The sequence below is a fragment of the Mesoplodon densirostris genome, chromosome 2, assembly GCF_025265405.1.
Source record: "Mesoplodon densirostris isolate mMesDen1 chromosome 2, mMesDen1 primary haplotype, whole genome shotgun sequence".
Taxonomy (NCBI): Eukaryota; Metazoa; Chordata; class Mammalia; order Artiodactyla; family Ziphiidae; genus Mesoplodon; species Mesoplodon densirostris.
The window spans coordinates 46,779,571-46,795,594 of record NC_082662.1 but is presented as its reverse complement, the minus strand read 5'-3'; the positions used below and the strand labels follow the sequence as shown (position 1 = coordinate 46,795,594).

The following is a 16,024-nucleotide window of genomic DNA, read 5'->3' as shown; positions in this document are numbered from 1 at the left end:
CTCTCCCACCTCCAGCCCTCTGTACAGCTCATGTGACATACCCAGGCCTGACACATTCTTTAACATCTTTTCTACCCCCAACACGTATACTCCTTGGGCTAACTTCTCCTCATCATCAGAGCACTCACTGCATGGTATGACCAAGTCTTGTTAAATTGCCTGTCCTTCCATTAGACTGCAGGCTCCAAAAAGGTGGGACAGTATCTGTCTCCTTCATCATTATGCCAGCATAGTTCCTAGCACAAAGAAGGTACTCAGTAAATATTTGCCCCTTACAGCCCACAGGATAGGGACAGGCAGGAGGCTAAAGGTGGAAGAATGTAAACATTCTCAGGCAATGATCCAAATGAATCTTCAGGCTAGCAACTGACCAAGGGACCTGTATATTCCACACAACCTCAGGTGATGGCAAGGCTTGGGATAGGGTCAAGACTCAAAAGTTGGATGGTTACCAGCTCCTCTTAAGTTATACCCCCTTGTTGTGGTTTCATTATGATTCTTGAATTGGAATCTCTGAACATCAGACACACCCATTCTTGAAAGCATATTCACAATGGTACTCAAAGGACAAACAGAAATGATTTTTAAAAAATTGTCATCTGTTCTGTATTTGTAGGACAATTCCAGACTACTATGTTGATATTTAAGATCTGATTGTAAGTGGTATTTGTGGTGTGCCTAAATATGAACATATACATACACATATGTACATGTATACATGTCATAAAATATTAACCACTAGTACCCTCTACTGGTGGAAATACCTTATCTGCTCATATGAATGGTCTTATTGCCCTCTAGTGACCACACCCTATAAAGAGAAAATCTAGCAGCAGATGGGAGACTCTCCTTGGCTATAATGATAGGGTTTTATGTTCTTTAAGCATCTAATTTTCTCAGATTCTGGTTTATATTACAGGGGTGCAACTCTCAAGACTCTTGGGGGAACCTCTGGGGAATTTCGCACAGCTCTTGCCAGCTGTTAGCGCCAGTCTGAAGCTGCTTTCTCTCCTGCTTCTCATGAACAAGAGGTCAAGGGGAGGCAGAGAAGGCAATGGCTGCACTGGTGAGGGCAAGAACAGCAGCTGTGAACGACTACCCTGGACTCCCTGGGGACTTGGGAGCAGCTTGAGGAACACATGTTGGCCCTCCCTCGCATATTAGTCACAGTTGTGTACTGTACTAAAATGGTAATTCAACGTAGTTCCTGACTTACCTCTTAAAATATCTCCAATGCTGTAATAAATGATGTAGCAGCAAATGTTGCTATTATTTTGTTTTTACAAACCATGCTTTGGAAGTTATTTCTACTCAAGACGGAAAAGCCAAGATTTAAGTGAAATGTCGCCTCTTCTATGGAGCCTTTTCTGAATTCCCCAGATGTAAGACTACCCTGTCCTCTGTGCCAGCATATACCTTGTACAGATGAGAATGGTTCCATGGACAGTATTTATATGTTTTTATTTTTAACCTATACTATTTTACTGCTCCCATTTGTCTACCTGCTTGTTTCTCCACCCAACCCTAAGTTCCTTGAGGTCACAAATCATGTCTTCTTCATTTTTGCACACCCAGCATCAAGCACACTCAAAACATTATCCACAGATCATGCTAGTTACAAGTTCATGCAGTAAGTACAGAAACTGAAGTAAGCATTGAAAACTTTGACAAAGTACTTCTACATTTGTTGAGTATAATTTTTTTAAAAAGTAGGGCTTACATTTTGTATATTTTAATTTCATTTTTCTGGTAATTTTTATTATATTTTAGAAGTATTAGTCTGCAACCAATGGAGAATTTCTTAAACAATGATCTCTCACCACAGATAGTTTGAGAAGCACTGGTATGACAGATAATGTCTGAGGGAGGGAGGAAAGGAGAAAGAAGGAGATAAAATATAAGCACTTATAAAATTCGGAAGGAACATACCTATCCTTGTTGATTTTAACACTTCCTTGGAGGGTATTTTCTTCTTTAATTCTCGTAAGGCTTCAACTAGATTCTCTTTGGTTTGATCAGGAAGCTCCAACATAGTTTTCCATCTTCTTATGTCTTCTATAACCACAACTCTCTGAGAAAAAGAAAAGTCATTTGGAAAATGGAACATTTTCATTAGAAAGACATCTGCCTCACCTGAGCTAATGGGGCTCCTACTGACATATGAATTATTGATTATGACCTGAACGAAAGCACAATATATGTGATGGCCCCAAATGATGGGTAATTGCTTAAAAGCAGCTCCTGCTTACTGCAAATCAGGAAGAGAGTTACATCTATTAGGAAAAGTGCAAGTTTTAACCTTACCATGTCAGACACCACTGGGCACTTAGCACTGAGAGGCAGTAAGGAGGAGAAGAAAAGAAAAATGATGCTGAGGTGAATCAACCTTATAGCTCACTTAAGTATCTTAATTCACAGGCAAGGACAGAGAGCAGAGAAGTTATAAAGACATATTTATTTCAACAATAAAAAGCACACAGCTCCCTACTTCCTAGATGGTAAAACTCAAACCCTCTTTTGTTTGAAGAATTTTTTTTAAACTTTAAACACATAAAAAGGTAGAGTAACTCACTATTTATAATGAAAAAACAGTTAACATTTTACCATTACACATAAAATAATAAAACACTGTAAAGTTCAAGCCTCCTTACATCCTTCACCCTTCATTCCCTTCCTTCCGTTTCTAGAAGAAACCACTATCTTAAAGTTGACATGAATCTTTCCATTAAGTGTAAAATATTAACAATTAAGGAATCTGGGTGAAAGGGATGAGGAAGGTCTTTATACTTTGTACTTTTCCGTAGTTTTGAAATTATTTCAACTAAGATTTTTTTTTAAGTAAACTGGGAGAAAAAAATAAAGTCGCTTTTATAATTGCACAAAAAAATTTTTTTTCTTGCTTTTATCATTATTACCCTGGGGAGGTAGGCCCGGGTAGGGACTGGGAAGGGGCACAGGAGCTTCTGATAAATGTCCTGTTTCTTGATCTGGATACTGGTGACACAGGTGTGTTCTCTCCGTGAAAATCTGTTAAGATGTACATATTTGTCTACTTTTCTACATGCAGGTGATAGTTCAATAAAAAGCAACCCAAGAAGTCTCAACTCCCTCCCTGGCTGGGGTCTAGCCTAGCTGCCCGTGGTGGGAGAAGGGGATGTCTGGGGACTTCTCTATTTCCCCACCTCTGCTTCTCCTCCACCCCCATCTGCTTGTTTGCTTTGGTCTTTGGCCCTTCCAGGTTCGAAACTGGGAAAAAAAGCAGCAGTAAGGGAAAGCAAAAGCCTTATTTTTGGTTGTGATGCTACGCTCATCAGGTTTCAGTGCTCTCTAGACTTGGCAGATATTCATGAGGTGTTTTTGCAGTTCCGTGGAGAGCTCCCATGGTTGAGATCTCCCCTGCAGTTCCCACAACACTAGCAAGGCCTCTTCCAGCCAGCCGCTTAGAGGTCCACCCTAAGTCTCCAGTTTCTGGCAATTGCTTCACCCACTCTCACTGTAGGGGTCCCACTGCCCTTCCAAGGATCCTTGTGAACTGAGCCCCTTTAATTCAACTCCAGGCCAGTGAGCATTTTCTCCACTATGCCCACATCTTTGCCCTGAAAAACTCTGTGCATAACAGCTTTCCCACAGCAGCCACTTCTCCTTCTTGTGGCATCAGTTGCCACCCTGTTTTTAGACTTTCCCAGGCACAGGTCTGGTCTCTGGGTCCACCAACTCCAGGAACTGAGGTCACGTTCTCCAAGTGAAAATACCATAGCCCTCCCACTTTATCCAAAGGAATTCTATCTCCTCTCTTTACCTTCAACTTTCTTTCTTTTTTTTTTTTTTTTTACCTTCAACTTTCTTTATTGCCTAAGGTAGGTGATAGGTTCAGGATTCCAAAACTGGTCTTCATTTTCTGCCTTCACAAGTTCTGTAGAGATGGTCTAGAATAACATTTGGGAACACCATTTTATAGCTATTCCTTTGTTCTCAGCCTTCAGGAGCCCTAGCCAAAACTGAGACAGAGGACTTTTTTATGAGCTGTTACAATATAAAACAGTATTAGTATTAAATGGTATGACAAATACATCGATGAAGCCACCAGGTAAGGGATAGTTTCAGTAGGAAGAAGGTGTAAATATAATATTCTGCAGCTTGCTTTTTTCACTCCGTATAATTTCTTGATTTATCCATACTGATATGTATAAACCCAGTTGATCTATTTTAATAGTATTGAATATTATTCCATTATTTTTATACACAATGTCTTAGAATTTTAAAATCTACTCCCCTAATGGATATTTAGGGACGTTTTCCCCCCTCACATTTCCCCTAGTATAAACATTGCTTCAATGAACTCCTGCCTATTATACATTCATATGTCTTCCATCCTTTACTTTCAACTTTTTTTCTGGGTCATTATGCTTTAATAGCCTATGGCTGCTTTATTTTGCTCCTCCTCCCCTATCCAATCTGAGAGTTTCTATCTTTTAATAGGCATGTTTAATGCATTTGCATTTATTATGATTACTGATACACTGGACATACTTTCTCTTTGTTTTTTTCTTCTTTTCTTATCTTTTATTTAACAGCCTGAGTTTTCTTTAATCTTGTTTTTTCTTTTATGGTTTGGAAGTTATACATTCTATTTCTATCATTTTAGTGTTTGCCCTTACTATTTTTAAGATACTCAACGAAATCTATACCAGTATCCTCCTCCAAGTCTCTACCTTCTGAAATGCTTATTGAAATATACATGGTCTCTGCCTGTCCTTCAAGTCTCTTAACTTGTCATATTTCTATTTCTGTGGGATGCATTCTAAGTGATTTCCTCAGATCTAGCTTTCAATTCAGCATGTCTCTCTGTAGCTATGACTTACCTACTTTTAACCTGTTCAATGTGTTTCTTTGTCAACAGATATGCTTTTTCATTGGACAAATTCTGTTTTTGTTTTTTTCTCTAAATCTGCCTGTTTTCTTTTCATACTATCCTATTCTTATCATTTCTACTACTTTCATTATCCTGTGAACATTTCAAACATATTTAAGGTCTCTTTCAGACTGTTATCTCTGCTTCTTGGAGGAGAAATTCTATTATTTACATCTACTTGCTCATCCTCCCTCCTGGTAATTTATTTTATTGTAGAGTTTTGTAATTTTTGACCATGAATTCATCTTTAATGGAGATTGTTTTCCACAGGAGTCCTGTGTACTCTAGGTTGTGAAGTGCCTTAACAGGGAAATCTCACCTTTGCCTTTGTCAAGGCCTTTGGATTTCCCTGGTTCTGGGCCAGTTTTTATGTTAATTTTTCAGCTTTGCAGATAGCACGAAGTTAAAAATATATATACACACATAGTAATAAGTGTGAGGTTCTAATTTATTATGGTCAACTCTTTTTGAACTCAAACCCTGAGATGATACAATCTTCATGCTGATTCCTTGGACTGGTGGATGGAATTTTTCTAGTTCATTTTTCAAAAGCATAGTAGCCCTGTGTTGACTCCCAGCTTCATGTGGCCTGAAGCCTTATCTGCTGTCCCCATACTGGCCCTAAAACCCCAGCCCCTAAACTCTGTACCTGGTTTGCATGGAACTATATATAAGCATACCTTGTTTTATTGCACTTCACTTTATTGCACTTTGCAGATATTGCTTTTTTTTTTTTTAACAGATTGAAGGTTTGTGGTAACCCTGCAACGAGCAAGTCTACAGATGCTATTTTTCCAACAGCATTTGCTCACTTCGTGTCTCTGTGCCACATTTTGGTAATTCCTGCAACATTTCAAACTTTTTCCATTATTATTATATTTGTTATGGTCTGTGATCAGTGACCTTTGATGTTACTATTGTAATTGTTTTGGGGTGCCACAAACCATGCCCATACAAGACAGCAAACTTAACTGATAAATATTCTGACTGTTCCACCAACCAGCCATTTCCCCATCTTTCTCCCTCTCCTTGGGCCTCCTTGTTCCCTGAGACACAACAATACTGAAATTAAGTCAATTAATAGCCCTACAATGGCCTCTAAATGTTTAAGTGAAAGGAAGAGAAACACGTCTCTCACGTTAAATCAAAAGCTAGAAATGATTAAGCTTAGTGAGGAAGGCATGTTGAAAGCCGAGACAGGCCAAAAGCTAGGCATCTTGCATCAAACAGTTAGCCAAGTCATAAATGCAAAGGAAAAGTTCCTGAAGGAAATTAAAAGTGCTACTCCAGTGAACACACAAATGATAAGTAAGCAAGACAGCCTTATTGCTGATATGAGAATGTTTTAATGGTCTGCACAGATCAAACTAACTACAACATTCCCGGGGTGGGGGTGATGGTGTGATGAATTGGGAGATTGGGATTGACATATATACACTAATATGTATAAAATGGATAACTAATAAGAACCTGCTGTATAAAAAAATTAATAAAATAAAATTCAAAAAAATAAAGAAGTGGGCCTCCCTGGTGGCGCAGTGGTTGAGAGTCCACCTGCCGATGCAGGGGATACGGGTTCGTGCCCCGGTCTGGGAGGATCCCATATGCCGCGGAGCGGCTGGGCCCGTGAGCCATGGCCGCTGGGCCTGCGCATCCGGAGCCTGTGCTCCGCAACGGGAGAGGCCACAACAGTGAGAGGCCCGCATACCACAAAAAAAAAAAAATAATAAAAAAATAAAAAAATAAAAAATAAAAAAAAATAAAGAAGTATAACTGATATGTTAAGAGAGGAGAGAAATCAGAATCATAAAAAAACAAAAAAACTAACTACAACATTCCCTTAAGCCAAAGCCTAATCTAGAGCAAGGCCCTAACTCTCTTCAATTCTATGAAGGCTGAGAGAGGTGAGGAAACTGCAGAAGAAAAGTTTGAAGCTAGCAGAGGTTGGTTCATAAGGTTTAGGGGAAGAAGCCATCTCTATAACATACAAGTACAAGGAAGCAGCAAGTGCTTAAGTAAAAGCTGTAGCAAGTAATCCAGAAGATCCATCTAAGATAATCAATGACAGATTTTCAGTGTAGACAAAATAGCCTCATATTGGAAGAAGATGACATCTAGGACTTGCATAGCTAGAGAGAAGTCAATGCTGGCTTCAAAGCTTCAAAGGACTGGCTGACGATCTTGTTAGGGGCTAATGCAGCTGGTGACTTGAAGTACAAGCCAATGCTCATTTGCCATTTTGAAAATCCTAGGGCCCTTAATAATTATGCGAAATCTACTCTGCCTGGGCTCTATAAATGGAACAACAAAGCCTAGATGACAGCAAATTTGTTTCCACCATGGTTTACTGAATATTTTAAGCCCTCTGTCGAGACCTATTATTCCGAAAAAAGATTCCTTTCAAAATATCACTGCTCATTGACAATACACCTGGTCACTCAAGAGCTCTGATGGAGATGTACAACGAGATTAATGTTGTTTTCATGCCTGTTAACACAACATCCATTCTGCTGCAAGGAGTAATTTTGACTCTCAAGTCCTAGAAATACATTTCTAGGATACATGCGTCTAGAAATACATTAGAAATACATTTCATAAGGCTATAGCTGCCATAGATAGTTGATTCCTCTGATGGAAAAGTAAATTGAAAATCTTCTGGAAAGAATTCACCATTCTAGATGCAATTAAGAACATTCATGATTCACAAGAAGTCAAAATATCAACATTAACTGGAGTTTGGAAGAAGCTGATTCCAAACCTCATGGATGACTTTGAGGGGTTCTAGACTTCAGTGGAGGAATTAACAGTAGATGTGGTGGAAAGTGCAAGAGAACTAGAATTAGAAGTGGAGCCTAAGGATATGACTGAATTGCTGCAATCTCGTGATTAAACTTTAATAGGTAAGGAGTTACTTCTTATGGATGAGCAGAGAAAGAGGTTTCTTGAGATGGAATCTACTGCTGGTGAAGATGCTGTGAAGATTGCTGAAATGACAATGAAGGATTACATAAACTTAGTTGATAAAGCAGCAGCAGGGTTTGGTAGGATTGACTTCAATTTTGAAAGAAGTTCTACTGTGAGTAAAATGCTATCAAACAGCACTGCACGCTACAGAGAAATCATTCATGAAAGGAAGGGTCAATTGATGCGGCAAATTTCATTGTCGTATTTTAAGAAAATGTCACAGCCACCCCTACCTTCAGCAACCACCACCTTCATCAGTCAGCAGCTATCAACATTGAGGCAAGACCTCCACCAGCAAAAAGATACCAACTCGCTGAAGGCTCAGATGATGGTTAGCATTATTTAGCAATAAAGTATTTTTTAATTAAGGTATGTACATTTCTTTAGACATAATGCTATTGTACACTCAACAGATTACAGTATAGCGGAAACGTAGCTTTTATATACATTGGGAACCAAAAAAATTCGCATAATTGCAGTGGTCTAGAACCGAACCCGCAATATCTCCAAGGTATGCCTGTTATCTCCAGCTCTGGGTCTGGGTTTCCTCTTTCTTCCTGGCACCTGAGGGTTTCTCTTTCTTCTTTTCAAGCTCAGCTCTGTATTGGAGACTTTTTTTTTTCCTTTTTGGCCACACCATGCAGCATGCAGGATCTTAGTTCCCCAACCATGGATGGAACCCACGCCCTCTGCAGTGGAAGAGCAGACTCTTGACTGCTGGACTGCCAGGGAAGTCCCTGTATTGGAGACTTTTTATCAAGCATTTCTACAAGGCTGGAATGAGGTTGGGGGTTTCATATCAGATCATTCCAGCATATGGAACTACAGAAGCCTAAGCTCTTTAGTATGGCATAACAGGTCTTAATAAATATGACTTGGCTCCTGACATCCTTTTCAGCCTCACCATTGGCTCAACATACATCAAACTATTTGAAGCTGCCTAAACAAACCACAGTATTTCACATCCTCTGCCTGGGATGCTCTTTCTCTGCCTGAACCACGTGATAACACCTACTTATTTTGAAAGACTCTTCAAGAATCACCACCTGTATGAAGCCTTGCTTGCCTCTCTCCAACCGCATCTGACCAAACTCCCTTTTGAGTTTGTAATCCATACAGGCTTCAATTACCCCATCTGTACTTTCTGCAAATAGTTATCTACAAGGCTGTCTTCTCCATTAGACTATGAACAACTTGAGGGCCAGAACAGTTCGTTATTTGTCTCTCTATCCCCAGTGTGCAGTAGATGTAATTGAACAAAGTTTTATCTACCCTCAAGGACTAAGTACAGTACAGTTTTCAGATATGAAATATTAGGGCAAAAATAGAAAAATATAGCAGTCCGCTCCAGAGAATTCCATATACATACAAAGAATGTTTCCCTATTTCTGTCCACACATAGGCCCCAAAACGGATACTGCAAGTTCTTATCTGAATTACTTAGAGGAAAAAGGGAAGTGGAAATAAAATATGAATGGGAAGCTATAATGAGTAGTGGAATGGTTACTGCCAGAAAGAAAAGGTGCTCTCCAAAATACCATCTGGTCTTACAGTTGTGGATAGCTGGAATATCAGGTTTGGTAAAACCAATTAAAGAAAATGCTTCACTCATAAGCAATAAAATGGGCACCATTCCACTGGTGGGGGCAGGGGACAACATATTGGCTAGTCAATCCTACAAAGGGAGTATAAAGATATATAGAGCATTCTTAAGTGCAGAACCTAAAATAATTAGCATCTTTTCAGAATCTTTCCATTTAAAAAAATCTCCTATTGCAACCAACAGAAGAAATCACTTTCCCTAGGGAGAAAGAAGAAATTAACCAAATTAACCTTTACTATTCAAATGTACACCACATGAGCTTATTGAGTGTCACTTTTATTGCATGTGATAAGGCTATGGCAAAATTACTTGTAATATGCTGATAACAGAAGTACAATGGTCCTAATATTCCAAGATTTTTATACCTCCTCTGCTGGCATTCAGAAACCTCCACTTTTTTTAGTTCACAGACTGTGGAACCAGATTTTCTAGTTCAAATCCCAGCTCTGCCACTGACAGCTTCATAACTTTGGACAAGCTACTTAATCTCTCTGTGCCTTAGATTCTTCATCTGTAAAATATAAATGATAAAAGCATCCATTTCACAGAGCTATTATTAGAATTTAAAGAGTTAATATATGTAAAGCACTTAGCACAATGCCTGGCCCACAGAAATGGGCTCAATAAATGTAAGCAGGAATCATTATTACTATCATCATCACCATCATCATCATCATTCTCAGCTCTAGTTTTACTACGCAGCCTCTCTTTTTCCATACAAGAGGGAACTATTTATTAGTTTTTTTTTTTTGTTTTTTTGTTTTTTTCTTTTTGCGGTACGTGGGCCTCTCACTGTTGTGGCCTCTCCCGTTGCGGAGCACAGGCTCCGGATGCGCAGGCCCAGAGGCCATGGCTCACGGGCCCAGCCGCTCCGCGGCATATGGGATCCTCCCAGACCGGGGCACGAACCCGTATCCCCTGCATCGGCAGGCGGACTCTCAACCACCGCGCCACCAGGGAGGCCCTATTTATTAGTTTTTATTATGTGCCAGGTACAATGCTTGGCCCTTTCAATATGCATTTATTTTTTTAGCCCTCATAACAACCCTGCAGGTTAAATATTATTTCTGATGTTACTGATGAGGAAATTGAGGCTTGAATATTCAGCAGATTCATGTCATTAAAACATGACAGTGGTGTGTGGGAATAGTCACTTGGCAGAACGTGGACCTAGTTGACTCTCTAGAATTCATATTTAACTCAACTTGTTTTTAATTTGCCATTGTGTACACAGGAAAGTAAGCATGTGTGCATGCATTAACGAAAGAGAACAGCAAGTACCACTTACTGAATAGTTATATGTCGCTCCTTCCCTCTACCTAGCCAAATCTTTCCATCTCTTTAAGGTGCTCTGACCACTAAAACAGATGCTGAGCTCTTTCCTCTCTTAACTCTTTTTTTTGGTCTGCATTAGGTCGTTGTTGCTGCATGTGGGCTTTCTCCAGTTGCAGCAGGTGGGGGCTATTCTTTATTGCGGTATGCAGGCTTCTCATTGCGGTGGCTTCTCTTGTTGCGGAGCACAGGCTCTAGGCATGCAGGCGTCAGCAGTTGCAGCACACAGGCTCGGTAGTTGTGGCTCGCGGGCCCTAGAGCGTGCGGGCTTCAGTAGTTGTGGTGCACGGGCTTAGTTGCTCCGTGGCATGTGGGATCTTCCCAGAACGGGGCTCGAACCCGTGTCCCCTGTATTGATTGGCAGGTGGTTTTTTTTTTTTTAAGGCTCATACTTTTATCTTAAATTTTTCTTATGTTCCCTAAAGTACCTAGCATAGTATTGAGCATAAAGTTGTTTCACAATAACATTTGTGGAGTAGCTTACTATCCAGACCCAGCAAGGGCATCCCCAAATAATGATTATTGTTTATTCAATAAATTTTTACATACAATGTAGCAGGCACTGTGTTAGGTCTTAAAGCAGAATCAGAATATAAGAGACTGCAGTCCCAGTCCTAATAGTTCATAATAGATTGGGGAAACTACAGGTAATCAGATAATAACAATACAGTAAGGTAAGTGCTACAACAGATATTTGAACCAAGTGCCAAGAGAGTATTGAAGAGGGAAAGATTAATTCCCCACAAAGGACCCAGGAAGCATTTCATCATTCACTTATTTAACAAATATTTATTGACCACTTAGTATGTGCCAAGCACTCTGATAGGTCCAAGGGTGGAGAGGTAAATGAAATGTCCAAGGTCCCTGTACTCATGAAACAATCTAAGATTCACTTGAGCGGGATGACAAATGGGTAGGAATTCACTCTGTAAAAGATGCAGGAAAGGGGACCAACATCAAGTCAAAGACCTGGAGACATGAAAGAGAATAGCTTAGATAGAGAAGAGCAAGAAATGGGGTGTGGCTGGAATGCATTCCCGTGAATGGGGAGCTATAAGAGATGAGGTGAGATGGCACCTCAGACAGAATAGAAAGGGTCTCATATGCCATGCCAAGGCTTTTAGAGTTTAATTCATTTGGTCATTCAGCATGTCGCAGGGTGCAGTCAAAAAAAAAAAAAAAAACTAACCATTTCGTCATTCAGAAAAATGCACCACGGCCTTCTATATGCCAAGCCCCATGCCAGCTACTGGAGCCACAAAACCAATAAGACATAGTCTTTCAAGAAGCTGAGAGTGTAGCGGGACACAGGCATGTAAAGAAACACTTATTATATAGCACCAGTAAGTGCGATGGTGGAGGCATGTTAAGATATAGGGATGGCTTAGAGAAGGGAGAGATTAGATTGGCTCTGTATCTGTGGGACAGAGGGTGGTTAGGAAAGACCTTATAGCAGAGGAAACTCTTGACTAGGTCATGGGAACAAAGGATTTCATAAAGTAGCTGATAACAGCAAACACTTACATAGTATTTAGTATGTGCCAGGCTCTGTTCCAAGCACTTTACATACATCGACTCACTCAAACTTCTTAACTACCTTATAAAATAGATATTATTATTAATCCCATTTTATAGATGAGGAAAGACACAGAGAGGTTAACTTGTCCAAGGTCACACAGGTAGTTTAAGTGGCAGAGCCGGGATTTTAACACAGGTAGTTTGGCTCGAGTCTGTGTTCTTAATTACTATACTATATTGCCTCCAAGACAAGAGAAAAAAGCCGTTCAAGGCAAACAGGACAGCATAAGCAAAGGTACAAAAGTATGAAAGAACACAACATCTTTGGGAAATTGTGAGTGGTTGACACTGGATGGAATGTAAATAAGAAGAGCAGCAGGGCAAGCAGGTACCAGGTCACAAGAGGGCCTTGGGTACCACGTAAAGAAATGTCTTTATCAAAAGGTAATTTGAAACCACTAAGGGAAGTGGTTTCCTCGGGCACGGAGGTGACCTGAGTAGTTTTTTTTTTTTTAAAAAAGACTTATTTCTCTGGCTTAAGTGTGGAGGCTGGAATGACAGGGGATGCCAAGGGCACAGAGACAAGTTAACAGACCATGACACTGCTCTAAATTCAACAAGATTTTTTTAAAAATAAATTTACTTATTTATTTATTTTTGGCTGAGTTGGGTCTTTGTTGCTGCGCATGGGCTTTCTCTAGTTGAGGCAAGCAGGGGCTACTCTTGGTTGTGGTGCGTGGGCTTCTAATTGCGGTGGCTTCTCTTGTTGCAGAGCACAGGCTCTAGGTGTGCGGGCTTCAGCAGTTGTGGCTCGCAGGCTCTAGAGCACAGGCTCAGTAGTTGTGGCGCACAGGCTTAGTTCCTCCGTGACATGTGGGACCTTCCTGGACCAGGGCTCGAACCCATGTCCCCTGCATTGGCAGGCAGATTCTTAACCACTGCGCCACCAGGGGAGCCCTCAACAAGATTTTGAATTTCAAGTGGGAGATGTTAAGGGCAAAAAGGATTTTTAGGAGAGAATTGAAAACTAGATATAAGAGAGAAGAATTAAGGATCATTTCTAAGTTTCTAGTCCCAGTTTCTTGGTATATGGATATAAAATAAATACAGGAGAATAAAAAACAGGTTTGGAAGAAAAACTATTGCATTTAAAGAGAATGTTATTCCATATGCCTATTGTTTATTCTGATTCCATAATCTTCACTAGGCTCATTCTCATCATCACACACAGTGATTCTCAACTGGGGCCCACGTGGGGACACAAAGGGCAGAAGGGTCAGGGAAGGTATATTAGAATCTGGGTATTTGTATGTGAGTGTACATGTAGTTCAATTACTACCATCCTCTTTTTCTTCCAGACAGTCTGATATCACAATCCTGCCCACCACCATCCCTCACTGAGAATCACTACCGTGTACAGTTATCCATGGATACTCTGACAAACAGCTGAAAACCTTGAATGTGTTCCAGGAAGTCACAAAACTGCAAAACTAGGAGAGATTTTAAAGACCATCTAGAGCTCAGTAGGTCTCAACCAAGGGGTACTTGTAAATATGTAGGGCAGTTTTGGTCATCACAATGGGACATTGCTACTGACATTTACTGTCTGAGTGCCAGGGATATTAAATTTTGTGCAACTCACAGGACAGTTCTAAATGATGAACAATTATCTTGCCCCAAAGGACAACAGTGTTCCTTTGAAGAAACACTGCTGTAAGTCAAACACCACATTTTCTAGATGAGGACAAAGTGAGATCCCAGAGAAGGAAATGACTTGCTAAAGATCACACAGCTGCACAGTAGGGCCTAGAACCCAGGGCTTTTGTTTATATGCCCCCTTACTGCTTTCTAATCTGGGTCTGGTAAGCCTGGGGTACATCTAGAAGAGAAATCCAACTGAGTATATCAGTCAAGTACTCAGAGGGCCACCTTGTTATCACAGTCCTTTGTGCATTTCCTCTAGCCCCAGATCTCACTCTCACCTTCAGAGATCTAGTCTAGAGGTGCAAGTTTGGCAGTCACGGGAAGCCTTAAGATGAATATCACCCTGGCCAAACACATAAAATGTGACAAAGCTCGGGGGAGCACAAACATTAGTAGTCTAGTGGAGAAAACAGGAAGCAATAAAGGGAACCGAAAAGAAAAAGTCAGTAATGTAGGAGGAGAGGTTCAAGAAGACAAAGGGAACTAATTACAAACGGTTTTTTGTTTGTTTTTAGTGAAGTAATAATTACCACTAATTGGGTACTTATATCCATTGATTCACTGTTGGTTGTCTATCCTGTATCTATTCCTTGACTCTTCCTTGCTAACAGAAATCAGACAGTTTGAGGTTGCAAAGAGTCTATTTTAACAGTCTCTCTTCCAGTCTCAGCTGTCGCTGTAAAGGCCATGTGATGCGGTTCTGGTCAATAGGATATGAGGGTATGGTATCATCACCCAATCTTACTGAGTTTGTACACGGAACACAAAATTATATTTGGTACTTTAACATTCCATTTAATAGACAAGAAAATTTTGCAAAAGAAGAATAACTTAGGGGACTTATCCTACCAGCTAGCAAAACATACCACAAAGCCAAAGTAATTAGAAGAGTGTAACGGAAGTGCAGGAATTGATAAACAAGGTATGGCGGAAACAAACCTGGAGTGGTCAGGAACACTCTGGGGAGGAGGCACAGAAATAAGTAACTCACAGGTCTTCCATAGTAGAACTCCTCCAGACCTCCTGGCTATCACAGTCCTTTGCACATTTTCTCCACTCCCAGATCCCCTCTCACCTTCAGAGATTCAATCGTGGCCTGCTTGTAAATCTTTCCTCCAGGAGCTTTCTTCTGAGGACTATTCTGGATTCTGGGTGTTCGAAGGACGAATTTATCCATTGCTAGGGGACTCCAACTACCTTCACGTGTTTGCACCGTGATCTGCTCAAGAAAGAGGGCAGGTTCTAAAACGTCATCAAAGCTTCTGTGATGTGTGTTCCCTAAAGTGACACAATTGGGTTCTACACACTCTGGAAGCATTCCTGAATTATTAGGACTCTTGGGTGCAATTCACAGGAAGGTTTCCTCCTGAAAAAGAAACATCTTCCTAAAAACTGAAAACTGTATATAATGATGGGTCTACTTCCTGAATTAGGAGGTGCCTAGCTTTCAGAAGTGCACACTGTAGAGGGGCTTCCAATACTGGGCCAGGCGTTGAACCTGGTGACTTCTAAAGCTTCCTCCAATTTAGGTTGGGTTGTGGCAGAGTTCCCCCGGGTTCAATGAAGCTGTCTTAATTACCGCACCATAGCCACAACCCCAAGGGTTCCCCTAGTAACCAATAACCAACAACCTCCTCCAGATCTCAGCAGGGTCCTCACAGCAACCAGTCATCTCCAGGAACTACTCCGTGGTCAAAGGACCCTAACCACGACTGACTTGCTCTGATCCCAGAGCAAAGGGAACCACCACCTTCCTCTGCCCTCAGCACTCAGGAGCCCAGGAAGGGGAAGCCTGAAAACGATGTCATGTGGGGTGAGACCCACCAGGAAAAGCAGCCCTGCCAGCAGCTGGGCCTCTCCAGAACGCACCCTCTGAGGGCCCAAGCCTAGACCTTGGGGGTCAGAACTAAACCGACGCTTCCTTCCACTGCTGCAGTTCCTCGTTAGAGGCTCAGCCAGCCGGGAGAACACAGACGCCCGTCAGCGGGGTA

General features: G+C 40.9%; 1 protein-coding gene across 4 annotated transcripts in view; it reads right to left on the bottom strand.

Moving 5' to 3' along the window:
• TCEANC2 (transcription elongation factor A N-terminal and central domain containing 2) overlaps positions 1 to 16,024 on the bottom strand; it is a 38,029-nt gene that overhangs the window by 21,247 nt on the left and 758 nt on the right. The window contains exons 1-3 of one of the 4 annotated variants that reach the window (XM_060089837.1): positions 15,858 to 16,017; positions 15,109 to 15,252; positions 1,930 to 2,071 (exon numbers count right to left, since the gene is read on the bottom strand). In XM_060089837.1, coding sequence (XP_059945820.1) covers positions 1,930 to 2,071; positions 15,109 to 15,210 — 244 coding nt within the window. In that variant the 5' untranslated portion in view covers positions 15,211 to 15,252; positions 15,858 to 16,017. Of the gene's footprint in view, positions 1 to 1,929; positions 2,072 to 15,108; positions 15,253 to 15,664; positions 15,756 to 15,857; positions 16,018 to 16,024 lie in introns of those variants that run through there. The other 3 variants (XM_060089839.1, XM_060089840.1, XM_060089838.1) reach the window with 3 other exon arrangements.